The sequence below is a fragment of the Myotis daubentonii genome, chromosome 12 (assembly GCF_963259705.1).
Source record: "Myotis daubentonii chromosome 12, mMyoDau2.1, whole genome shotgun sequence".
NCBI lineage: Eukaryota > Metazoa > Chordata > Mammalia > Chiroptera > Vespertilionidae > Myotis > Myotis daubentonii.
Genome location: NC_081851.1, coordinates 57,178,251 through 57,206,215, shown reverse-complemented (window position 1 = coordinate 57,206,215; position 27,965 = coordinate 57,178,251). Strand labels below are relative to the sequence as shown.

The following is a 27,965-nucleotide window of genomic DNA, read 5'->3' as shown; positions in this document are numbered from 1 at the left end:
GAGTATGGGCCTGGGGACTGAAGGGTCCCAGGTTTGATTCTGGTCAAGGGCATGTAACTTGGTTGCAGGCACATCCTTAGTAGGGGGTGTGCAGGAGGCAGCTGATTGATGTTTCTCTTTCATCGATGTTTCTAACTCTCTATCCATCTCCCTTCGTCTCTGTAAAAAAATGAATAAAATATATTTTAAAAAATAAATAAATAAATAAAAATAAAGATACTTGACCAAAATCAAATAGTTCTTTCCCTCTGTACTAATATTGTTTCTAAATCATTCTACAAGAAACAGTAATATTAGAAATTAGGAATGTAACTTTCATCATTAAAAATAATTGTATATGATCAAATGATTCATAGGCTGATTGTCTTTTTAAAAATATATATATTTTATTGATTTTTTCACAGAGAGGAAGGGAGAGAGAGAGAAACATTAATTCGAGAGAAACATCAATCAGCTGCCTCCTGCAAACCTCCTACCGGGGATGTGCCTGCAACCAAGGTACATGCCCTTGAACAGAATTGAACCTGGGACCCTTCAGTCTGCAGGCCGATGCTCTATCCACTGAGCCAAATGGGTTAGGGCAGGTTAAGTGTCTTGATTAAACTGAAACCATGAATCATCCATCACATTTTTTTTTTTAATGAAACATTTTGTAGGATGATTTTCTTCTTTTTTTTTTTTAATATATTTTATTGATTTTTTGCAGAGAGGAAGGGAGAGAGATAGAGAGTCAGAAACATCGATGAGAGAGAAACATTTATCAGCTGCCTCCTGCACATCCCCCACCGGGGATGTGCCCGTAATCCAGGAACATGCCCTTGACCGGAATCGAACCTGGGACCCCTCAGTCCGCAGGCTGACGCTCTATCCACTGAGCCAAACCAGTTTCGGTCCATCACATTCTTTTAAGGCTTGCAGAGTCTTCTAAGAAAACACACCTATCTTTAATGCAATTTCCTCAGGATTGTGTATTTTATCTTGTCAATGATTAAACAACACTTTAGTGCTTGTGTTAAGAGCTATTTACTGCCCTGGTTGTTGTAGCTCTGTGGTTGGGCGTCGACCCATGAACCAGGAGGTCATGGTTCGATTCCTGGTCAGGGCACATGCCCCGGTTGCAGGCGTGCCGATTGAAGATTCTCTCTCATCATTGATGTTTCTATCTCTCTCTCCCTCTCCCTTCCTCTCTTTGAAATAAAAAACATACTTTTTTAAAAAAAGAAACTGTTTACCTATTGTAAAGCAATATATAGAATACTCCCCACCCCACCCCCACCTCCCTTCAGAAAGTGATTCCAAGAATGAGTAGTGATTTCCTTTTCTGAAAAAGGAAACAAGATTGAAGGTACCTGGGTCGAACTGTTTATAGGTATTTATGGGTATTTGTAGGATTAGCTTGAACTGAGATAAAATAAAATTAGCATCAGTAACAAAGAGGTGTTATTTCCTGTCTCCAGGATTTGTAGGACCAGAGCTTCAAAACAAAAAATAAAGAAAAGCCTGTTTCCCCTTGTAAAATTCAGTATCGTTTCTTTTTCTCATACCTAGCTAAAAAGGAAAAAAAATCTAAAGCTTTTTTTATTGTGGTAAAATATACGTAAAATGAATCACTTTAACCATTTTAAAATGTAAAATTGAGTCGCATTAAGTCCATTTACACTGTTGTGCTACCATCACCACTCTCCACCTCCAGTAACTACCCTCCTACTCTGCCTCAATAAATTTGTCTCCGTACCTCATATAAGTGGGGATCATACAATATCTGTCCTTTTGTGTCTGGCTTATTTCACTTAGTTTTCAAGATCCCTTCATGTTGTAGCATGTGTCAGAACGTCCTTGGTTTTTAAGGGTGAATAATATCCCATGTGTGCTTATATCATACTGTGTTTATTCATCCATTGATGGACACTTGGCTTGTTTCTACCCTCTGACTATTGGGAATAGTGCTGCGGTTAACACTGGTGTACAGCCAAGTAACATCTTAAACAGCAATGGAACCCCACCACTTTTTCCTCTTTCCTCTCCTCCATACCCCTGTCCTAGTCCAGATCTCAGCCCCTCAGGGCAGGGACTGAAGGTACATCAGCCCCACAGGTGTAAAGAGGGTTTTCTAAAACAACCTTTATCTTTACCGTTTCTTCCTTGGCTGGACTTTGTCCAGCCAGGTTTATTTATAAACCACACAAGCTCATTAACGTGACCAAGCATTTCAGTAATCCACCTTTGTTACTGCAGGAAGGCACTTGTCAGGGATAAGGCAGTGAGACATGGCTGAGAAGAAAAGCCAGAGAGACTCTATTGGAATGGATGCGAAGGGATGCCGAACAAACAATGGGTTTGTCCAAAATGAAGACATCCTGGAAAAGGACCCGGATCCAGGCAGCCCAACGGACAGGCCACAGCTCTGCTCCTTGCCTATCCTTGACCCCCAGGAGCTCGACTTCAAGGACATCCAGCCCTACGCCGGGATGCCCAAGGAGGTGCTGTTCCACTTCTCAGGCCAGGCCCGGTACCGGGTGCCCCGCGAGGTCCTCTTCTGGCTCACCGTGGCTGCCGTGCTGGTGCTCACGGCGGGCACCATAGCCATGATCGCCGTCTCTCCCAAGTGCCTCGACTGGTGGCAGGCAGGACCCATGTACCAGATCTACCCCAGATCTTTCAAGGACAGCGACCAGGATGGGAACGGAGATCTTAAAGGTGCGGGGGTGGTGGGGTGGTGGTGGTGGTGGTGGGGTGTTGGGGGGGGGGGGCAAGGTTGGGGATCGGGGGCGGGGGATTGTGGCATTCTCTGTCCTTGAAACCGAATTATGTCCGGGTTGTATGGTAAGCACATTCCAGTAGGACTGGTCACACCTTGTTTATGATGTTTTTGAAAGCCATTCAGCAAAAAACAGAAAATTCTTCCCGTATGATGAAAGACTACTTGGAGGCCTTTGAGCACCCCCGCCCCAGAAAAGTTGTTTCATTTACTTCTCACTAAGTACGTATGCTTGGTTGGTCATCAACGCTGACTTCTTACATGCAGCAGGGGTCCTCCTGAAAGTGTCCTGCTTCTATGAACTTTATAGCCGATCATCTCACGGTGGCAGCTTGGAATTTCTTTGCTATCACATGTAGTGGCTAGGTGAGCAGTCTGGCCCAGAGTTTCTTATTAGTGAATAAAACTTAGGTAGTATTTCAGCAAAATATTGTGATGTCATTAAAAAGTGTAGGCTGAGACTTTAAAGCATAAATGCTGAGAAATGAAGGAAAGGAAAAAAGGCATAGCAGTGTGCCGGTCATTACTTGAATTAAAGGTTATTTAAAACAATGTCTATATTATTAAAAAAAAAGTAGAAGTAACAATTATATTTTAAAGTTACACTGATAATCTCCTAGTGAGTTAAGTGTAGAAGGTCCTTATTTATTGTTTAAACCAGGGTAAAAATGTAAAATTATGCCAGACAACAGGTATAAACTGGAACTGTTCTGGGGAAATCTGTTGATATGGTCACCCTAGTTAATGGCAGCAGTGAGAAATAAATAAACTGTCCCTGGCCTCGTAGCTCAATTGGTTAGAGCATCGTCCCAATACACTAAGGTTGTGGGTTTGATTCCTGGTCAGGGCACATACAAGCAGCAATCAATGAATGCATAAACAAGTGGAACAAAAGATTGATGTTTCTCTCCCTTTCTCTCTCTCTCTCTCTCTCTCTCTCTCTCTCTCTCTCTCTCTCTCTCTCTTAAATCAATTAAAAAAAAAGAAAGAAAGAAACTAATATGGTTGTTTTTTATAGTGATATTTGGTTTAAAGATCGGAAAACAGAATGGTTAATTGAATGTGGGGAGTGGGAATGAGCTTAATCTAACCTTAAAATAATACAAATAAACTCAAAATCTCCAACTTTTCTTTCTTTTTTTTTTTTAAAATATATTTTATTGATTTTTCACAGAGAGGAAGGGAGAGAGATAGAGAGTTAGAAACATCGATGAGAGAGAAACATCGATCAGCTGCCTTCTGCACATCTCCCACTGGGGATGTGCCCGCAACCCAGGTACATGCCCTTGACCGGAATCGAACCTGGGACCTTCCAGTCCGCAGGCCGACGCTCTATCCACTGAGCCAAACCGGTTTCGGCTCCAACTTTTCTTTTGCACTCATATCATTTTCTCTCTCTTTTTTATTTATTTTTTATTTTTTAAAATTTTTAATTTTTTTAATTTTATGTGCCTCAGGCATGAAACAGCTCTGGCCACCGACACAGGCATCAAGCTAGTATGAACTAAGGACTATACATCTTCTTTGCCCCTGACTGATATAAGAGCAACACCACCAATCAGGTGTCTCCTTGCCCATTGCCAGGGGTTCATTTTCTCTCTTTTTAAAAATCTTCCTATATCTTCACTAATTGAAATACTGTTAGTCCTTCAAGATGCAGTTCAGACTCATTTCCTGCATTCATGTTTATTTCTCCCTCTAATCCTTCCTCATCAGCATGCTGCCCTCCCTCCCAGAGCTCCTACTGTGCTTTGGACTTTGTTTATGGCACCTTCCCACACTGCCTTGTCATGGGCTGGGCGATCCCTTCCACACCCTCCACCCCACCAGACCCCCAATGGCCCTAGCACCTGCTGCCTTTTATGTAGTATGTGCTTAGCAAAAGTGACAGTTTTTGACAAAATAGACCTAAACTCCCTAAACCCAAAGATACATGCCCCACTTCCTGGTTCTCCCTTTGTAACTGTCTTCTGGACACGGTCCTTTCCCCCACCACGCCCATGCAGAAGTAAAGCATTCCTGTGAAGCCTTTTATAAGCCGAATGGGCAGAGGTGAATAAGCAATCACCATGAATTTATATGGGAAAATTGTTGAGCATCCCCAGACCCAAACATAACCTATCAAATCATACCAAGTAACACATAAAATCTAAAGTAACACTAACATAGAGTAAAAGCAGGAAAAAGTATGATATACAGGGCACATCTTGCTAACAGATGCACAAAATAGGGATAAAATGCAGATGCTCAGACACAGTTCAAGGCTATGGGGCTTGATGCTGAGATGCTGAGCATAGTTCCCTGGAAGGAGTTTCGTAGGGCTAATCTCGGCTGCTCTGGGTACCACCGCCTCTGTAACAGCTGCTGCAAAAACAAAGGCTAAACACGCTTTTTTTCGCTTTTCACCTTTTTTCTTGAAAGTGAAAATCCTCTTCGATTTCTTTCAGTTAACAAAAACAGGTATTAATGTACGTTTTTTTGTTTTTTTGTTTTGTTTTTTGTTTTTAAAGCACAGTGGAGCCATGGGACTTTCAAAAAGTGGGGGATACCTGTATACCCCATTCATCTCTTACATTAGTCATTTCCAATAACTTTTTCTTGAAGAGCTGGCTGCTTCCTGTAATCAATAGGTATTGGTCCTTGAGGTTGAGGGGCTTTTGTTATTATTTGAAGAAACCATTGTAGGTTTCAGTTTGGTTTTGGTGATTGCCTTTTGTCCCCTAGGCTAGAGTGTGAATCTGGGATCCCTTTTTTACTTCTGCTTTGTGTCTGTCCAGCCTATGGTTTTTTGTTTGTTTTGTTTTTAATATATTTTTATTGATTTCAGAGAGGAAAGGAGAGGGAGAGAGAGATAGAAACATCAATGATGAGAGAGAAACATTGATTGGCTGCCTCCTGCACGCCCCCACACTGGGGATCGAGCCTGCAACCTGGGCATATGCCCTGACTGGGAATTGAACCAGTGACCTCTTGGTTCCTAGGTCAACGCTCTACCACTGAGCTACACCCAGCTGGGCCAACCCATGGTTTTTATCATCTTGTTCCTTTGTGCCCATTCTTAAGATATATCATGCTGTTGTCCTGACTTAAATCAAAATCCTTTTGCTGCCTGTTGACACAGGGTGAGGTCTCAGAGCCACCCATATGGGGGAACTGAGGCACAACAAGGACAAAAATGGGCAGCCTGTGACAGGGGAAGAGCCCCGTGCCAGAGGCAGGTGACTGTTTGGGGCACAGTGATCTCTGGCCTGCTGTGCGACACTGACAGGCTCTGACTGTGGAGGCTTCTGGGGGTCCCACTGAAAGTTACTGGAGATTGAATACTAGACAACTCCTGCGTCTACATTTAAAACTCTGAATTAGAAGCAAGCAAACAAACACACACAAAACCCCACCACACTCTCTGCTAATTACCCTACAAGGTTCCAAGTACAAAGCGTTTCATTCCCGCACCTCTTCTCAGCCAACCCTAGAATTCCCGTCTGTGTACATACATTCTCGTCTTCAGCACTGTCCAGAGGAAATAGAATTACATATGTAATTTTACATTTGCTAGGAGCCACATCAAAATAATTTTTAAAAATCAGGTGAATTAATTCTAATAATGTACTTTGGTTAATATTTCAACATATAATCACAATAAAAATATTGAGATTTTTGACATTCTTTCTTTTCATAGTAGGTTTTCAAAATCCAGTGTGTTTTCTATTTACAGCACAACTCCATTCAGACTTAGTCACATTCAAACGCTCAATAGCCACAGGTGGCAAGAGGCTCTCAGACTGGACAGCACAACTTAGACTACGGGACCCTAAGGTGCCATGTGTTACTCTTCTCTGTTCCTTGGCTCTTAGCCCAGCATGGGGCCTAGATCCGGTGCTCAAAAACCATGTGTAAAATGAATGAACAGTACTGTATCTTGGTTTTAAATGTGTAAAATGAACAAGCCACAGACAGATTTTATGTTATTGTAGCTATGTTAAAGGTCAAAGGTTATTGCTAGAAGACTAATTTGCTGTTGTTTGTAGAACTAAACCTTGCTATTTGAATTTTCACTCAAATTCAAATTCTGTCTCAATATACATATTTTGATTTTAAGCATATTCCTTTATTTTTAATCCTTCAACCAAAAAAACCAAACTTCATTTACTTATTTTTCATGGACTTGATTTTTTTATTTTTTTAGGTATTCAAGATAAACTGGACTATATCACAACTTTAAATATAAAAACTGTTTGGATTACTTCATTTTATAAATCATCCCTTAAAGATTTCCGACACGGTATTGTAGATTTCCGAGAAATCGATCCCATTTTTGGAACAATGAAAGATTTTGAGAATCTGGTTGCAGCCATACATGATAGAGGTAAACCAAATGGACATTGGGTCAGAGGGGTGGGGTTTGAAAAAAGCATTTCTCTAAATGCTTCCGTAAAGCATTTTTTCCTTACCTGTCATGTATTATTCTAATATAATCTTTACCTAACATTTGAAACATTTTCATTCATTAGGTTTAAAATTAATCATCGATTTCATACCAAACCACACCAGTGATAAACATGCTTGGTTTCAATGGAGTCGTACCCGGACAGGGAAATATGCTGATTATTATATCTGGCACAACTGTTCCCATGAAAATGGCATAACCACACCACCCAACAACTGGGTAAGTACCAGCTTGCCTGGTTTATAAAATAAAAATGATCAGATCTTCAGGGATTAAACTGCATATTTATAAAGCCCTTTTATTTTTTTAAAAAAATATATTTTATTGATTTTTTACAGAGAGGAAGGAGAGAGATAGTTAGAAACATCAATGAGAGAGAAACATCGATCAGCTGCCTCCTGTACATCTCCTACTGGGGATATGCCCGCAACCCAGGTACATGCCCTTGACCGGAATCGAACCTGGGACCTTTCAGTCCGCAGGCCGACGCTCTATCCACTGAGCCAAACCGGTTTCGGCATAAAGCCCTTTTAAAGAAAAAAAAAATTAATGGGTATAGTGTATGAGAAGGGGAAAGTTTCCCAAAGAAATAAAAATAAGGTGCCCAAGCCTCCCAATGTCATTTGGATTTCTGATTTCATTGTAGAGCTACTCTCTATTAGCCTTTCCTTCCCTCCTTCCCTCACTTCTCACTTTGTCCCACTTAGATTCCAGGCCCCATTAGTTTCATAAGTGTCTTGCTACGCTCCAGAACCCCTCGCCTTTCTGACATTTTGCCTTCCCATCCAACAAAACTCTAGCCATAAATGAACCCAACTGTCCACTTTTCTTTCTCGGAACCTTTGCCTTTGGAAGTAGCCCACACTCATTGTCCCCACCTGAAGTGAGCCATCCAGTTTCTTTGGGAAGTCCAACAGATCAAACACTCCCTCCTCTGCAAACATCCTAATTGCATTCTCCCTATCTTATCATTCTCAGCAGTAAACTCTACTGTTCAAACAGAGAACAGTAGCCAGCAAACCTGCCCGCCCTCACTCCCACCCTCTTAATAATCACTTCTTTTGCAACAGAGGTTACCAGATTTACAAATAAAAATCCAGGAAGCCCGCCCTGGCCTTTTTCCCTCATTGTTCTCCGTATTCATTCATGTAGTTTTGGTATGTGTGGTTCATACAATTTCACTGTGTAAATATTCTATGATTTACTTACCTTCTCTATCTATCTATCTATCTATCTATCTATCTATCTATCTATCTATACATATATATGTTTTTTAAAATTAATTTCAGAGAGGGAGGGAGGGATAGAAACATCAATGATGAGAGAGAAACATTGATTGGCTGCCTCCTGCATGTCCCACACTGAGGATTGAACTCAAAACCCGGACATGTACCCAGACCAGGAATCGAACTGTGATCTCCTGGTTCATAGGTCAATGCTCAACCACTGAGCCACGCCAACTGGGCTGCTTACCTACTCTTTAGCTAATGGAAAGTTGGACTGTTTTGGTTGTTTTTAGTATTAATGATGCCACTGTAGACATTCTCATTAATCTATTTCTCCTGGGGCACATGTGAAAGAGCTTTCTGAAGGCAAATGCCTCGGAGTGCCGTTACTGGGGGCAGGATACCACATGCTTAACTCTACAAAGATAATGCCAAATTGATTATCGATGTGGCTGTACCAATTCATATCCCTTCCAACAGCATAAAAAATACATATTTTCATTAATTGCTCGTACTGCCAGACTTTGTAATTTTTACCAAGTGAACATAAATTGGTAACACATCGAAGTCTTAATTTTACAGTTATCTAATTGCTAATGATGATTTATCTAATTACTAATAATGTTGAATATCTTTTCACGTATTTATTCATTTGAGCTTCCGTTTCTGTGAAACACCTGTTTATGGCTTCCCTATCCCCCAACCCCCATTTTTTTTTGTTGAATTGCTGGTCCCTCTGAAATGGATTTGTATAGTTCTTGTATTCCGGATACCGATTTTTTTTTTTCTTGGTTATATATACTGTAAATGCCTTATCCTGGTTTGTGTCTAGTGGGCCATGAGGTGAGCTGGCAAGGGTATGTTTCCTCAAAAGGCAGCAGCCAGTTGTTACTATAGAAGTGTGGACCCACTGTTATTAGGTCTTCCAACTAATACAAAGAAAACAACACATGCAGTATTTGGCACTGTACTGATTCCCTCTTTCTGGAAACGCTCACACCTCGGCTCCATGCCATGGCTCCCCTAGTTGAGTCTCCTACATGTCCCACCACTCCTTCTCAGTCTACTCCAAGGGTGCTTACATGTGAGAAGTCCTCAGGGCTCTGCCTTGGGACATTTGTTCATTTCATGCTAAAGAGAACATCTGGACAACATTGAAAAACAGAAGGATTTTGCAACACATTGCGACCACGTTTGGGGACATTAGGCCAGTGGGTGGCATTTTAGGAATTAATTTGCCTAATCCTCTCCCTAGATTCTAAGGAAAACTCCAGGGATTTGTACACTCAGCCTGGGATGAGGGTCAGGAATGGTAATTATCACGTTTTTTTTTATGGGCACTACTATCATATGAATGATACCAAGGAAGTGATTTGCTATTTTCTGTTTGCTAGCTAAGTGTATATGGAAATTCCAGTTGGCACTTTGACGATGTACGAAACCAATGTTATTTTCACCAGTTTACAAAAGAGCAACCTGATTTAAATTTCCGCAATCCTGATGTTCAAGAAGAAATAAAAGTGAGTACAGACACCTACTCAGACTTCTCTATGAGGTGGTGCTTAAGTGGTTATTTGATACACTTTATGTTGAACAATAACTGTGCGGGGAAAGTTGTGTCATTAAATTCTGGGATTAAGGAGTCAGTCAGATGCAAACATAGACTCTCAGATATGTTAGTGGCGCCTTCCTTCTTTTAACCCAAAATAATTGATATGGGAGGGAGGAAGAAACACCTGGTACCCACCTGAGCTCTGAGTTGCCCCTGTGCCTAAAGGGGTGGTAGACAAGCAGGCAATTACAATGAAGTGTGCTGAGTCACCATGCAGTGGGAAGTAGGAGTGCACAGGGAAGGCACCTAGCCTGGGTGTCCAGTCATGGAATAGGAGAGATCAGGGAAGGTTTTTCAGATGAAGCAATGATAACTAATGGGTGAGTACAAATGAGCAGGTTTCGAGGCATGGGTGGGAGTGTTCCAAGCAGAGAGAAAGCATGGAGAATGGCACATTAGAAGTGTCAGGAGTTTTCCAATATGGCTGGGACATGGCGTTTGGAGCGGGAGCTTGATTCAACAAGACCAGAGAAGGACTAGGTCTGAGCGGCATTGAAGGTTGTGCTAAGGCTTTGGGTGTAAAAGGTCTTAGACAGAAAAATAATATTTGATTTGCATTTTGAAAAATCAATCTGAGTTTGGAGAAGAGGTTGGAGTAGAGCAGGCTTGGAGGCAGAGAGAGGCCAGGAAAGAGGGTGGTACAGTAATCAGGGAAGAAATGCTGGGCCTTGGACCAATGAGGTGGCGTGGGTTTGCAGAGAAATCATCAGAACTTGGAGAGGAGTCCGGTGTGACTCCCAGATTTGGGATTTGAATGCTGACTGGGTGATGGTGCCATTTCCTGAGATGGGAGACACAGGAAGTGGAGGGGGCTGTCTTAGTTATGTAGAGTTGGCGCTCTGAGAGACATCCAACTGTTAGGTCAAGGAGCTCAGGGAAATGTCTGGTCTAGAGATAGAACTTTGGGATTTGTTGACGGATGGATAATGCCTGCAGAGGTCAGACAGCTAATATCAGGGAGAGAGCTAGGCTGGCTGTGATGAGCAGGGGGTCAATTGCTACTTAGCTTGAGCTGGTTGTTGTTATGTGGGAATGAGGGCCAGGTGTTGGTGGACCTTCCAATAATAAAAAAATAAATAAATGTCAGCGTAAACGTCAATCTCTTATTTGATAAACGAGAAAACGGAGGCCTGGAGAGTGAAGTGGGTGAATCGGTAAGTGTGCCATAGGGTTCCCGTTCTGGTGCCACCACTTACTTACTGTATGACCTTGGTCAAGGTATTCCATCTCCCTGTGCCTCAGTCCCTCGTTGGTAAAATAGGAATGATAATAGTACATACCTCACAGGGTTGTTTGGGGACTGAAGGGGTTAACCTTTGTAGCGCACATTGGACAATGTATTCTTTATTATATAAGTACTTGTTAAATAATCAACAAATGGATCGATAAATGAGTAAATACTGTTGTGAAGTGAAATGAAGAGAAGGTGTTAGATGGACCCCGAGCAGCTCTAAAGGCCTGTTGAGTGACAGACAAGGAGTGACAAGCCAGGAGAGGGCGTCCTGCAGCGAAGGGATGTATTTGTAGAAAACGAGGTTAGTCAGCAGTGCCAAACGTGGCAGAGAGTTCAGGAAATTTAAAGACCAAAATGTCAATTGACGCTAGCAGGAATACCTCATATACCTCACAGACACCCTGCAGGTGGGTTTTATTTTATTTAAGGTTTAATGAGGTCATGCTGATGCCCTAACTCTTGCAGCTGGGCGGTGAGGGAGATGGGACGGTAGCTTGATGTTAGCTCATATTCCAGATCCTGGGATCCTTCCTCTACTCCTGGCTCCCAGAGGACTTAGCAAAGAATTTTACCAAGACTTCTGAGCAGCACTGTGGTTAGTTTTTCCTCCCCCCGTTGCCTATAATCAGAGAATATAGTTTTCTCTCTGTATATCCTAGACTTTCTCATTCCTTCTTACGATGGATGACCTGGGGTTTATGTCATTATCAAAAGGAAGTCTTAGAGATCATCACATGTAAGAGCAGAGCTTCTCTTGCCCAAACCTGGCTTTTTAGGTAAACCCAGTAATGTTGGTCATCTTAAAAGGAAAGGTTTGGCTCAAGGTTTTGTGAATTTAGATATCAATAATGCTGCAATAATTCCTTTTTTATTCAGAGCAGTGAGTTGCTTAAGGAGAAAAGAATGAACAAGTGCCTGGTAGAAAACCAGGACTGTGTGATGTCATGGGAGTTAGACAAGAATCGGGGACACAGTGTACTATCCCCAGAGTCCTGTGGCACCTACATGGGTCATCCGGTCCTGGCAGAACCAGGCTCTGTGCCCATTTCCACACCCGGCACCCAGGGAGAGCTTACTTGGAGTAAAAGAGGGTTAGTGATTAAAACCTGGTGCTCCCTTCTCACCTGGTCAAGAGCATAAATAGCATGAAGCAAATCTTTTCCAAGAGCAAATTTTGGGTTATCTGAGTGAAAACCTCAGCATTTAAAAAGACTTAAAAAATCAATATTCAGGTTTTGCCGTTTTGCTTCATCAAACAGTGATATTATCTCTTACTGACTAAAGTGAAAACCCCTGCCAAGGCCATAAACCTTTGTTGGTGCACACGTTTCTCATGCTTTAATGTGGAGCCAATAGTTAATGAGGCTGAGAAACCCTAAGTGGATAAGGACCCACTAGTCGCTTTATTCCAGGAAATCAGTGCTCAAAAGCTTCACGTTTACAGCATTTTGGTGTTTAATGGTTTCCACATTTTTGTCAGGGGCTGCTTGCTTGGCTGGATTATAGCTATTTGTGCGTCACCCCCACCCTGATCCTGTCATTGTTCCCTCTTGTAAGGAACAGCGCCACCTGGAGGTGGGTCCCGGTTGTGTGGAGTCTGAAGTTTCTACAAATTTGGGATCTTCTTTAAAATAAAAAGACTGTACAATTAGGTGCAGAGAAATGAGTGTTTATTTAGAAGGAGAAAAGACCGTGGGAAGAAGGGGCGTGTACAAGTGAGGGGTCTTTAAGCTCGGGCCCTAAAGCGACCTAGATCCTGTTCTACAAATGAGGTGCCTCAATAGCTGTTGACTTCTCTAGCTCCGTCTCTAACCATTTGCCCTCACTTCTTGTCATCCTGCAGTGCTGATTCCTGGGCAAATCTTACTATTTCACCCTCTTGTATTACCTTGTTCCTCTCCTTGAAAGCTTTATCCTGGCTTTGATTTAAATATTTTTTTGCATTACAAGTTGATTGTCTAGTTGGGGATTCTAAAAATAGAATCCTGTTGGTTGTATTTTGCTCATGGTTGTAGTTCCAGAGCTTGGCTAAGTGCCTGGCCCAGAGTTGTAACTCAAATACTTATTATTTTTTAAATCCTCACTCAAGGATATTTTTTCCATTGATTTTTAGAGAGTGGAAGGGAGGGGCCGGGGGAGGGAAGACAGAGTGATAAAAACATTGATGTGAGAGAGACACATCAATACGAGCCCTGACCAGGATTGAGTCTGCAACTGAGGTACGTGCCCTTGGCCAGAATCGAACCCTGGGACAGCTTTAGTCCTCGGGCCAATGCTCTATCCACTGAGCCAAACCGGCCAGGGCTCAAATACTTATTGAATGAATAAAATTGGTAAGAAGTAAAGATGCTAGGAAGAACAAATTTGTGGGTTTTGTGCTCAAAGAAAAATTCCACTGGATAGTACCAGCTTTTTGGGTCAATTGTGTCCACACCAAGGATTGTCAGTAGCCGAGCCTGCATAGCTTTGAAAAATTTTTCAAGTTTTCAAAAATGTCACCTTAAGGGAATTGACCTCAGCAGTATGAACCCTTCCATTTAGCCAATAGACACCTTGGAGCCCCTTGAATTTCAGCACCCGAGAGATTCCATAGTCACTTGTAGGTACAAGAAACACTTCAGCAGCGGTCGCCAACCGGTGGTCCTCGGACTTGTGGCCCATGAGGTCCGAAAGGTTGGTGACCGCTGCTTCAAAACAGTGAGTGTTGGGCTGGTCCTCATGAGGGTTCTAAGGCTCTGTTCCCTTCAGCAGGTGAAAGTTGGCTACCTAACTATAATACTTTGAATCACAAGTGGTTCTGCTTTAATATGAAACCTTCCATTCAGCAAGGGCTGAGCCAGGGTCCCTTCGCAGAAGGGTAGCTGTGGCCAGTGCTGGAGTAGGCCAGGCCGCGGGGGGATGCCTCAGGGTGGGAGGGGGAGCTGAGAACTAGGCCCTCTGCTTTCCCAGGGCCTCATCCTCCAAACTGCTCCAGTACAGGCCACGCCAAGTCAGTCTCTGCCCTCCACGACTGGGTCATGCTGTCCACTAACAGTCCACGATCACCTTCTTCTACTGAGACACTACTGTACTAAACAGATAAAAATACACTATGAGCAGCTGTGCGTGTTTTGGGTGAGGAGATGGCTGCTTTATTAACAGACAAATTCCTTATTGAACATTGTGATAATGTCTTTAATGTAACCAAGTATTTTGTTTCTTCGTTTTAGGAAATTATACAGTTCTGGCTCTCAAAGGGTGTCGATGGCTTCAGTTTCGAGGCTGTTAAGTTTCTTCTAGAAGCAAAACATCTGAGAGATGAGATCCAAGTGAATAAGACCCAAGTCCCGGTAAAGTATTGCCTTAGCTGTTTTTTCCCCTTTTCTGAAAATGTCATGAGTGTTTTTACCTTTTTAGAGTGAGACCCCAGTTACCAGAGATGCGTTCTGTCCTGTCTGTAGGAAGTGCTTTAAATCATTTTCTTTAGCGAACCCAGAGGAGTTTCAAATGCATATGACCCGATGTTCCTTCCCCTGGTTCGCTCAGGAGCCAGGGGCCCTGTGAGGAGTCCTTCTGTGACAAGGGTCCTCAGGCGTGGACAATGTGGACTCTACCAAGGGCCACCACTACTCACTGCAGTTTTGTCATCTCACTCAAGTTCCCCAGGCGCTTTTGTGCTCATTAAAGAGCACACAGGTGGAAGGATAGAGCACTAACACTTGCTGAGAGTCTATTGCAGGGGTGGGGGATGTCTGGCCTGAGGGCCGTTTAAGGCCCACAAAATCATTTGGCCTGGCCTTGCCAAGGCATTAGGGGTGAGGTAATTAAATGGTTGACCAAATAGAGCAGGTTAATTTTTAACTTAGTAATTTTATATGGACCGTGAGCGATGTTATAAATATCCAAATGGCCCTTGGCTGGAAGAAAAAAAAAGAGTCCCACCCCTGGTCTATTGTATGCTGTGTGCTGTTTACTTAGGAATATCTTATGAGAGTGGTTTCATGATCCCCATGTAGCAAATCTTAGAGAAATGCACTTATCGGGGGTGAGAGGTGGTAAATGGAGTTACAACCAAGCCTATCTCACTACAGAATCTGGGCTTTGTGGTGCCACACCTGTGGTTCTCAACCTCCAGGGCCCCCCTCCCCCGTCACTGATGAGAGATACTAATCACATGCCACTCTCTTCCTCTGGTCGACCACCACTCTACAGTCACTCCGTTTTCAAGGCCAAGTAGACAGTAGTCCTGAAATGCATTTCAGAATAATGGATTTGTATATTTACACAATGGAATGTCAAAATATATGAATTACAGTGACACATAGCGATACAGGTGAATCTTAGCAATAGCAAAACATATCTAAAATTATCATACATAGATAGCATGATGTCCTTTTTATAAAATTAAGCAAGTGAAATTCATATGGATATCAAGTTTATTATCAAGCTTTTGTCCTAAATGTATGTGTACCATGACTTCATTAAAACAAACCAATTAACTAAAGAGAAGCTGGCTGTGCATGGGCTAATTATGATAGCACATCATGAACTGAAGGTTATGATTGTCTCTTTTTTTTGCATGTGACTTTCAATAAGAAAGGGGGAAAAGGTGATAAGGTAGCTGGTGGTTCCAAAGAGAAGCACTTATCCTTGAAGAAGAAATCTCAAAATAATCTTGCTAATTAATGATGAGATGTCATAGGAAAGGCATACCTTGCCAGTCTTGACAAATGATCAAAACAATGGGATTTGTGTGCTATCCAAGAAAAATTTAAAGATTATGTAATTTCAGGAAGAGACCTGAGATTCCAAAAAATTCACCTGGAAGTTCACCTATTTTCAAAAAAAGGGTCCACTGAATGGATGGCAACTCAGGTTTAGATTATCCTGGCTGTCCATGTCCATCCCAGGACCTACGACCTCGGCTTGTGTTAGATATAAACTTTTCTTTAGATTCTAGACTATTTAACCTTGGGAAGGCATAGAATATGTACCAGGAAAAATTTCTGAAAACCTGGAGACTATAACAGTGAAAAAAAAGGCTAGAAGTGGTAAAAATCCGAACAAGTTTAAATGCATGCTATTAACACTTTGTGAGCAGATAATGTATAGGTATAAAAATGAGCTCTATAATCATTCAGATAATTTGCTTTCTTTGTCTTTAAAAAGTCTGGAGCATTTAGGACAATTAAATGTTCCAGAGGAGGATTTTGTTAAATAATTTGTTACCAATGTTTAGATGTTAAGTAGAATTTATTAGATTTATAGTTAATAATTTAAGTATCAAGTGAAATACTAATAGTCATAAATATTCTTTACCCACAAAACCCTTTGAGCATTGGAAGCGCTAGAGACAGTCTGCATTCACATTATTGGACATGGGAAATGATGGTAACTGTGCTGTCCTATTTTCAAAGGACACAGTCACACACTACGCAGAGCTGTACCATGACTTCACCACCACGCAGGTGGGAATGCACGACATTGTCCGGAGCTTCCGGCAGACAATGGACCAACACAGCAGGGAGCCTGGGAGATACAGGTAACAATAGGAAGTGCTTCATTACTTCCTGGTGCAGCAGTTTATCCTTTACATCCAGGCATTCTCAGGAGGTTCAAGTTATAGTTGAACAAACTTGTGTAATTACAATCTCTATATATAAAAGCCTAAGTGATTGTCTGACTGTTCGACTGTCTGACCAGTAGCTATGATGTGCACTGACCACCAGGGGGGCAGATGCTCAAATGCAGGAGCTGCTGAGCTGCAGTGACTTGGCAGCTGCGGTTCTCGGGTGACGCACTAGGAACCAGAGAGATGGGAGTCCGATTCCAGGGTGTGTCATCTGAGAACTGCCTGTTTGCAATCTGGGACCCCTCGGGGGATGTTGGAGAGCCAGTTTAGGCCCGATTTCTGCAGGCCAGGCTGAGGGAACCCACTGGTGCATGAATTTGTGCACCAGGTCTCTAGTGTATTATAACTCAGTTAGGCTGGGGCCTGTTATATTCTCTTGTTGCTTAACTTTGCTGATTTTCAGTTTCCTCTTTTGTGAAATGCTAACCATAGTACTTATTTCACAAGAATTTTGTGAAAATTAAAAGATAATGTTATCTAAATTATTATTACCCATTATTATTATTTGACCTGTTGGTATTCCTGTACAGTATGAATCCAATGTTTCAACTAAACATTAGTAGATCACAATGGTTAGGAACATGCTTTGGAATCAGATGGCCCTGAGAGGGACTCCTGCATAAAGTCTGTGTGACCTTGGACTGGTCAGTTACACATAAATCTCAGTTTTCTCATCAACTAAAAGGTAATAGCCCTTGCTGGTGTGGCTGCATTAGTTGCAGTGTTGTCCAATACACCAAAAGGTTTAATTCCCCAGTCAGGGCACATACCCAGGTTGTGGGTTTGATCTCTGGTCAAGTACATAGGGAAGACAACCAATTGATGTTTCTCTTGCACATTGATGTTTCTCTTACTCCCTCTCCCCTCCTCTCTCTCTAAAATCAATGGAAACATATCCTTGGATGAGGATATATATATATATATAAAGTGATAGCCACATCCTTATAAAGCTGTTGGGAGATTACATGAGATAATGTATATGAAGCATTTAAAACACTGCTTAGCACATAATAAACAAAATAAACTTAACCCTTATTATGTTTGTGTAATCACTAAATAGAATCAATAGGAAAGGGGTTAAAGAAATTTCTCCTTAAAGTTGGTCCTCTGATTACTATCCCCATTTTACAGATGAGGAAACTGTGACTCTGAACATGCAGGTAATGGTCACACATGTAGTAAAGGCATGGGAACTGAAACACTTGGGTTCCAGATATACTTGTTCATTAACGTAATGTCTCAAACAGCTAAAACCAGCATTGGTGTGGGTCATTTCAGGCAAATAACTGAGTGTGCCCCGGTACGAAAGTGAGACTTTACAAGGATTCAAATATAAGGCATTTTTTTACGGGGAACCTCCCCCCCCCCCCCATATTCAGATATATACTGAAGATTCTAAGGGGAGTGATGAGAATTGCCAGTCTTCCTGGAAGTGACTGAGTTTTTATTAGACTAGAAAGAACAATATTGAGATCTAAATGTTTTAACTCGTAGACATGGCCTTAGTATTAGGCTAGTCTTCGGGTTTATTACAATGAGAAACTGTCCAGGTGACCCAGCATTTATTTCTTGGTCATCTGGCTTTTTCTAGTGAGTCCCAGCCCAATATGGTTAATAGTGAGCATTCATCGCCCACATCTTGTTAATCAGATGTAAGCACGTTCCCAGGCCTGAAGACATTGTGCGCTGCCAACTCTCACAGGTTCATGGGCACCGAAGCCTACGGGGACAGCATTGACAGGACCATGATGTACTACGGGCTGCCTTTTATCCAAGAAGCAGATTTTCCCTTCAACGATTACCTCACAAGGCTGGACAGTCCTTCTGGTAACAGTGTGTTTGAGGTGGTCACATCCTGGATGAAACATCTACCAGAAGGAAAATGGCCTAATTGGATGGTAAGTTCTCATGCCCAGCTCTGCATATCTGGTGCTGGTGAGCTTATGGAATAAGTTACCTCTAAAATGAAGGATGTTTGTCCCCTAGTGACCTTCACTGTTCCCTTATTTGGTGATTGTTTGAGCTAGTCTTGCCCCGGCTTCTGACCGGGTTCTTTTCATTTGTCTTCATTCTTTTCCTTCTGGTTCTCAGGCTATACTCTCAATTGATCTGTCTTCAAGCTTGCTGATTCCTCGGCCAGGCCAAATCTGTCAAGCCACTCTACTGAATTTTTCATTTTTTTTACTTTTCAACTAACATTTCCATTTGGTTCTTTTTCATTATTTCTCTTTATTGATAGTATCTATTTGATGAGGTATTTTCATCATACTTTAAAAAATTCTTTAGATTTAGTTTAGCTCCTTGAAACATATGTATCATAGTTGATTTAAGTCTTTGTCCAGTAAGTGCAATGTTTGGGTTTTCTCAGCCACATTTTCTATTGAATGCTTCCTCCCTCCCCCACCCCCCCTAATGTATGAGTCATACTTTCCTGTTTCTTTGCACTCTTGTATTCTTTTTTATTGTTGTTTTGAAAACTGGGCATTTTTAAAAATGTAATGTGAAAATTCTGGAAATTACATACTTCCCTCCCTAGTGTTTGATGCTGTTTACTTAGTGACTTTCTTGGACTAATCCTCCCAAATCTGTCTTTGATGTGTGGCCATTTCTCTGCTTGTTGGTCACCTGATGATTGGAGATTCTTTAAATGCCTTGAAACAGTAAGTCTCAGGTCTTCCTTGGACATCTGCACAGTCCTGTACATCGTGTAGCCTTCTAGGTTCCAGGAATATGCCAGAGCCCCTATGGACATCTCACTCATCAGCCTTTTAAGTTTCTCGGCCAGTTTCTGGTCAGCCCCAGCTGGTACCACCACCCCTGGCAGGTGTAATGTTAAACAACAGCTACTGGTTGTTTTTGGCAAATGCCCTGGGGAAGGGGCTATTTGCAGAATCGGCTCTGAATATGATCAGATAAAGGAAAAAAGTCCCAGCTGCTAGAGAGGTCAGTGACCATTCTTCTAGAGGTGAAGCTTCCGGCAAACGCTAAACCTATTCCACCACCACTACTGTAGTTACAAGTCTGTTGGTTTTCAAGGCGATCATAGATCTGAGGAGAGGGGCATGAAATTGGGGCAAGTTCAAATGACACAAAGCTTACCGATCCAAGATCTAGCTGTTTTTCTTGGATTTTTGCAAGCCTTTAGTTAATTACCTGAGTTCTGAGAAAGTGGATTTGCCAGTTCTCCTTTTATGTGATTTTTGGAGGTCCTTACTGCACCATTCCAGAAGTGCCCCCATATCACAGATTGCATAATGTAGTTTGAGCACTTGTTTTTTCATATACGGAGTCTCAGGTATCATAGGTGTCTGGGACCTCTCAGCCTGTGGGAGGCCCTGTTCTCTGTCCACTGCTGTGAACTATTTGTAGAAAAGTTCTAAAAAAGAAAGTGCTCTAGGCTTTAAAATCAGTGTTTCTTGTCAGATATTCAAGGTAATGAAAAGAATAAACGGAGGCAAAATTTGACCTAATTTCTGTCCTTAAAAGCAGAAATATACTTTACAGGGGCCTATAAAAGATCATTGTGAAGATAATTTTAGTACATCTGAAGGAAAAAAAGCAACTTCCCTTTTCTTGAATGGTAGCAGCTAAATTCCTATTCTCAGACTCAAGTTCAGAGGCTGGTTCTGCCTCATTCCCTGACTTGAATTTATGATGCAGCTTCTCAGGGCCCATTTCATCGTGAGTTATGGTATATGGAAGAGTTCTTAGGTGATTTAAAGGAACTCTTGAATAAGGACTAGATGTTACATATGTAATTGGAGCATTTCACATAGAAATATGACATGTAAAAATAGAAAACTTTACAAAAAATTTTCACATGGCTATGTAAATTTCTTTTAATTTAAAACTAGTTTTGAATACTTCAAGTCACAGACATCAGAAGTTCTTGTCCCACCCTTGTCCCTTCCACCTGTTCTTTCCCTGTCCTGCTTTCTATGGGAAACATTTTCTTTTCATGTCAATATTCTTATCCAAATGTGCAAAAATACTAATGTGCACCCTCCTGAATCTTAGCAGATTTGCAATATCACTGTTAAGTAAATTATTTTGTTGATCATAATGGCCAAGACGGTGAACTGGTCAGTTAAGCAGCAAGTAGCAGGGTTAGGAATGAAATCCAGGTTTGCTGATACCAAGGATCCATGGTAACAACCTTGTCTTTCGCCTGGTAAACTTTTTGTGAAATGGTAAATCTGGAAAACTGTGTATAGAGTTGTGTTCTTAGAAATATATGCCTTTTAGATCGGTGGACCGGACAATGCCCGGCTGACTTCTCGTCTGGGGAAAGAATATGTTAACATCATGAACATGCTCGTGTTCACGCTTCCTGGAACTCCCATCACTTACTATGGGGAAGAAATAGGAATGGGAAACATTTTAGCCACAAATCTCAACGAAAGCTATAATGTCGTAAGTTAATATAATTTAACCATGCTCCATACCATATACTCATTTTTTGCCAAATCAGATAACTTACTATTTCTATTTCACAGCTGAAAACTCTTTTTTCTTTCTTACTCTGAGACAGTGAGAATTCTTAGCTTTCCAGGCTGGGGAGCTTGTTAAAAATGAGACACACAATTGGCCTATGTACCAGGAGGTCACGGTTTGATTCTTAGTCAGGGCACATGTGGGCTCAATCCCCAGGAGGCGGCGTGCAGGAGGCAGCTGATCAATGATTCTCTCTCATCATTGTTTCTCTCTCCCCCTCTCCCTTCCTCTGAAATATATATATATTTTATATATAAATATATATAAATATATATTATAATTTATATATATATATATATGACACAACAACTGAATTTCTTGTGTAGAGCCCAGGAATCTGTATGTATTGATTGATTTGAGAGACATTGATTTGTTCTTGTATGTGCCCTGACTAGGGATTAAACCAGCAATGTTGGTGTACCAGGATGACCCTCTAATCAACTGAGCTACCTGGCCAGGGCCCAGCTAATTCTTAGGCACACTAAAATTTGAGAACCAGTTTCGAGTTTGGAATATTATTCATTACCCTCTACATGTCTAGGAAAGTTTAATTATAGTGCTTGTCTATACTGCTAGATCTCATTTGACCCATAGCACAAGATTCTTCCTGACATTTTAAAAAAATTGTTTTTGATTTCAGAGAGAGGGAGAGAAAGAAATATCAATGATGAGACAATCATTGATTGGCTGCCTCCTGCACACTCCCTACTGGGGATGGAGCCCACAACCCTGACCTGACTGGGAATCGAACTCTGACTTCCTGGTTCATAGGTCGATGCTTAACCACTGAGCAACACCAACTGGGCTCTTCCTCTTAGTTTAACAAAAGTAGCGCACAGCCTCAGACTTGGGTGGTTTTTATTTATTTTTTAAAAATATGGTTTTATTGATTTTAGAAAGAAGGGAAGGAGAAGGGATAGAAACATCGATCGGCTGCTGTCTGCACACCCCCTACTAGGGATCGAGCCGAGCAACCAGGGCATGTGCCCTGACCAGGAACTGAACTGGTGATCTCTTGATGCATGGGTTGACGCTCAACCATTGAACCACACTGGCTGGGCAGGTGGTTTTTATTTTGCTTTTGTCTGAGGCTATGGCTCTCCTTGTGTTCTGGGTAAATGAATAATCTTGAACCTGTAATTTGTATGATTAGCTTTCAATTGTATCAGATCCAATTTCCCTAGCGGAAACTTTCTACTTCAGCTCCTAAGTGCAATAACCAGGCTGGATAGAGAGGGTAGAATTTAGACTCACTTGCACATGGCTGCATACGTAAATTCGCCACATCAGCACTGTATCACAGAATGAGTTGGTAATAACACATTTTGAAATTCTCCATTACTCAATTTTTGGAAAAAGCAGCAGTGTAAACATGTATGAAAGTTCTGTTCGTATAGTCTATTCAAACTGAAGATGCCATGAACTGTTTCCCAATTTAAAGTGTGAGACTGGTTGTGCATTGAATGTTAATGAATTCAAGTATAGGAAATTAAGCAATTATGAAGTAAATAATGGCCAAATTATATTTCATTTAATTAACCTGACCACTATTTTCTCTTTATGGTCTTTTGACATAGGATACCCTTCTCTCAAAGTCACCAATGCAGTGGGACAATAGCTCAAATGCTGGTTTTTCTGAAGGCAATCACACCTGGTTACCTACCAGTACAGATTACTATACTGTAAATGTTGCTGTAAGTATCAATGAAAATTTTATGCTGATTCCAGAAACAGGAAATGGGTTTCTATGCTAACAACATATACTAAAACCTTAACTGCTATTTATTTTTAAAACTTTTAAAAATTGATTTTGAGAGAGGAAGGGAGAGGAAAACATTGATGTGAGAAATTGAAACATGGATTGGCTGCTTCTGTACACCCCCTATTTGGGATCAAGCCCACAACCTGGGCATGTACCCTGACCAGTAACTGAACCCACAACCTGTTGGTGCACGAGCGGATGCTCAACCAACTGGCTACACCAATCAGGGGCTGATACATTTCAAATCAATCACATAGACTTCTCTTTCAGCTTTCAAGTCATGTTTTTGTGAAAATACAAACGGGTACAAAGTGTACCATTTGAACTATTACACAGAATATACAACTCTTCATTGGAAAGACCAAGAAGAGCTTTGAGATATTAAGGAAATGTTATGAAGGTCTATCAGCAAGCCTAGCTACCCCTCCCTCTTCCCTCCCCTCAAAAGGAAGGAAAAGGAGGAAGAAGTTGTAATGTGGGCTGGAGAGAAGCCCGTGTACCTGCAGAAACTGAAGACGTGAACCACTACTGACAGACAGGAGCTGCTCTAGCACACCATTTGGTTTTTGCCAACAATGGTGATCAAATTTGCCAAGCTCAGCAAACAAATTTCCTAAATACGGTATTAAATAAAATAAAAAACCCAGTTCCTGTGTCATGCTGGCAACATTTCAAGTGCTGAGTAGCTAGTGGCTACCATACTGGACAGCACAGATATAGAAAAGATATAAAACATTGTATTTTTAAATGGCTATTACAACCTTAACGGTAACTATAGATATAACTGTATAATTTCAAAGAATGTTAGAAGGGAAAAAATGTTATAAAGATAACCAATTGATCCAATAAAAAGCCAAAAAGGAAGAAAATTTAAAAAGTCTGTAAGTTAAAGAGAAAATTAGGCTACAGGATTATGTCTCAGCATATGGGAACCACAAATATTCTCTATAATAAAACCCTAATATGCAAATCGACCAAACGGCGGAATGCCCATCTGAACGACCTTCCAGATGAAGCCAGGGCTGCAAGGGCCGGCTGGGGCTGGCCGAGGTTGTGAAGGCCGGTTGGGGCTGCAAGGGCTGAGCCGCTTGCACAAATTTCGTGCATCGGGCCTCTAGTAAAAGATAAAAACTCTTATATTAGAGCAATCTAAAGACAAAATCTGACATAAGACATGGCTAACCCAAAGGACACACAACTAAATACACTGGCCCTAGCCGGTTTGGCTTTTTGAATGAAGTGTCGACCTGTGGACTGAAGTATCACGGCTTTGATTCCGGTCAAGGGCACGTACCTTGGTTGCAAGCTTGATCCCCAGACTTGGTCAGGGGTGTGTGGGAGGGAACCAATCGATGTTTCTCTCTGTCTCTCCCCCTCCCTTCCACTCTCTCTAAAAATTAATAGAGAAATATCCTCACATGAGGTTTAACAACAAAAAAGAAAATACAGACATCGAGGACAAATACTAACAAAAAGAAAGCTTGCCTCCCGGCTATAGCTATCAAAAGAAAAAATACCTAATACCTTTGACCAAATAACTTCATTTATAGATATCTGTATCTAGGAATATTTGTACACAACAGAGTCAAGGATCCCTACTGAACCATTGTTTTTAATAGCAGAAGACTTTGGAAATGATTTAAATGTATCAATAGACAATCAGCTGGATCATTTATGGTTAATTCTGCACAATAGACTAATATGCAACTTTAAAAAAGAATGAGGGAGATATGAGACCACCTCTAACATGTACTGAGTAATGAAAAAAAGTACAGAATGGTAACATGCCACTATTTGTGTAAGAAGGAAAAACTATGTCTATAATATGTTTGCATAGGCATAGAACAGCTTATTTCATGATACATAAAATGAAAGAATATGTAAATAGCAACAGTGTCTATCTCTGAGAGAGGGACTGGGAAGCTAGGGGATGGCGTTGAAGAAAACCTTTTTATTTTATATATTCATATACTCTTATAATTGAGTTTTATACTGTATACATGCATTTCCTATTTAAAAAAGTAAAATTACCAAAAGCAGGTGTGAAATATTTAATAGCAGACAAAATAGAATTCAATATGAAAAGCATTGAGATAAAGGCAAATTTTAAAAAACGGATAAAAGAACATTCCACTACAAATCATGAATCTATGCATCTACAATAATGTCAAAATATATAAAACAAATAAGTACTGTGAGAAATGCAGAGACACTGACAAATCCACAATTACAGAGAGACACTTCAACATACTTCTAGTAAGTGGTCAATCAAGTAGACAAAAAGAATAGTTAACACTTATTGGGCACTTCTTATGCGAGTGGCACTGAACTATGTTTTCTCATGCATTATCTAAGGCTATAGAAAATGTTAATAGTAATTTGACAGGTCATATACATATAGCATATACATGTACCGTAAATACTGTTGTACCTGGTAAACAGAATAAATGTATTTTAAACATCCATTAGATATTCATTAAAGACTATACATTAGGCACCTGCCCAAACAACAATCACCAAAACCACCTCTGTCAACATGGCTGGCAGGGGTATAATGAAATGAACATTATCACTGATTTGGCAACAGCTCTGATAAAGATTTGGCAGTATGTATCAATGTATCAAGTGTCCATACTCTTTGACATAGTAATTCTCTTATATTTATATCCTAAATGACCCAAACCTGGGGGTGTGGGGGGGACACCATGAATATAGAAAAAATATTAGAAACTTGAATGTTGAAATGAAAGGGAATGGTTAAATATGGTATAACCATTCAATAGAATAGTTTTTTGCCTTTAAAATGACATTAATGGAATTATATAACAGAAGATACTTGAAATGTTAAAGGAAAAATAAATACATTAAATTATGTATGTTTTATGGTTAAAAAAATACTGATTTTTATTTTAGGCAGCATTTTCTTTGCATCCTTCTTTGCAACTTTCTGTTCATTAGCTATGCATGAAATACATCTCTGCAGAAATTATGGCAAATCTACCCATAATTCTATGAAATGGAACAGAGAATGCACCAGCAGTTCTGAGTCCATGGCCATCATGGCTGCTTTTCTGCCAGTTACAATAGAGAATGAAGGGAATTTTATTTAGGCAAGTTAAGTATCCATTAACTTTGACATGGGCATTGTTTTGGGATTCCTAAAGTGGAGTCCAATCTGATCTCTACTTCAGCTCTGGCCAAGATGGTGTATATACTGCAACAAGGTGAAACCCTGCATTTGCAATTTCTATCAGTAGTTAAATAAACTACTCATATCCATTTATTATTACTTACAATATGGTAATTATTTTAAGGGGCAAACTGAAGCAAGATTTTTGGGGAAATTTCTTATTTGATACTAAAGATATTTAAAAAAAATCAGAATCAAACATTTATCTTAATACTTTTTTTTTTAAATAGGTCCAAAAGGCTCAGCCCAGATCAGCATTAACGTTATATCAAGAATTAAGTTTGCTGCATGCCAATGAGCTGCTCCTCAGCAGGGGCTGGTTTTGCTATTTGAGGACAGACAGCCACTTTGTCGTGTACACAAGAGAAATGAATGGCATAGACAGAGTCTTCCTCGTGGTTCTGAACTTTGGAGAATCATCACTGCTAAATCTAAAGGAAATTATTTCAGATATTCCCACAAAAGTGAAAATAAGGTTAAGTACCAATTCCGCCAAGAAAGGAAGTGAAGTTGATACACAAGCCATTGCACTGGGCAAGGGAGAAGGACTCATCTTTGAATACAACACAAAGACTTTCCTGCATCAGCAAGCAGATGGAAGAGACAGATGTTTTGTTTCCAGTCGGGCGTGCTACTCCAGTGTGTTAAACATCCTGCACAGCCTGTGTTAGACATCTCTGCAGAAAAGGTGAAGACACTGGCTTTGCGTTCTACTTTCAGCGTTTGCGGTAACTTCATGTACAGCAAACTGCTGGGTAAACTTTACAGTCATTAATTCTTAGGTATTTCTGCAGCTTGAATGTAACTGCTTTAGGAAAGGTTCTCAAATGTTTTTTAAAGAATAATGTTTAAAATAAAATGATCACATGCAGGAACTTTTAACTTCTTGACATAGCATCAATAGAGATCATCAGAAGACCTCAGGACTCCAGATTATCAGAAAGATCTAATGCATTTTAATGTGAAGAATGTTCTCATTCCACAAAATACAGGCACAAAAACTAGAGCATGACTTACCACTAAAGTGTCTAAAAATGTTCACTAGCAAAGAGGCAGGACCTTGATTTGTAAATTGTTCTAAGAAAATTTTAGTAAAACAGACCAACACAAAGCTGTTTTGATGGGGAGAGGGCAGCGTTCTGCCGCCTGCAACCCTTCCTCACCCTGCTCCACATCCGGAGGAGTGAGATTAGAGATCTATTTCCTAGGTAAGGGGCATATACACCAAGGAGAGAACAGGGTAAGTGAGATATACACTAAACGAAATTAGGACAGAGGAGCAAATTTTAATAAACTATTCATTTACTTAAAAAAACTCACTTTTGCTAACCTAATTGCAAATAAAACTAGGAAATGTTTCCATGTGTTTCCAATTTCCACAGAATTTCAGAATTTTACATATTTCTTAAGAGTCTCGAAAACACCGGTGCTGTCAAGTCCGAGTTCCTCATACAGGAATTTAATCTGGGCTGTAATCTAAAAGAGACACATTAAAAGATTAGATGGAAGGCCGTGGTAGTAAAACTCCTGTGTTCAACTCTGTCTGTCCATCTTCACCGAACCCCGAAGCCAGCAATTTATGGCAGGGATGCTTTTACTTGGGACAGAGGCAGAAGGCTGCCAGCGATTAC

The 27,965-nt window shown here is 40.8% G+C and overlaps 2 protein-coding genes and 1 pseudogene across 6 annotated transcripts in view; 1 reads left to right on the top strand and 2 right to left on the bottom strand.

Moving 5' to 3' along the window:
- The first annotated feature begins 2,192 nt into the window (after positions 1-2,192).
- On the top strand, positions 2,193-27,209 carry SLC3A1 (solute carrier family 3 member 1). Its single transcript, XM_059659954.1, has 10 exons — positions 2,193-2,697; positions 6,945-7,124; positions 7,270-7,424; positions 9,826-9,951; positions 14,487-14,606; positions 16,674-16,798; positions 18,591-18,786; positions 21,134-21,301; positions 22,960-23,076; positions 26,565-27,209. Exons 1-10 carry the CDS (start codon positions 2,268-2,270, stop codon positions 27,003-27,005), a joined length of 2,058 nt encoding a protein of 685 aa, XP_059515937.1. The 5' UTR covers positions 2,193-2,267; the 3' UTR covers positions 27,006-27,209.
- LOC132214111 (small nucleolar RNA SNORA48) lies at positions 4,203-4,347 on the bottom strand (annotated as a pseudogene).
- PREPL (prolyl endopeptidase like) overlaps positions 25,181-27,965 on the bottom strand; it is a 33,451-nt gene continuing 30,666 nt past the window's right edge. For all 5 annotated transcript variants that reach the window (XM_059659952.1, XM_059659947.1, XM_059659948.1 and 2 more), the window contains one exon: positions 25,181-27,810. In XM_059659952.1, coding sequence (XP_059515935.1) covers positions 27,721-27,810 — 90 coding nt within the window. In that variant the 3' untranslated portion in view covers positions 25,181-27,720. The remainder of the gene's footprint in view (positions 27,811-27,965) is intronic.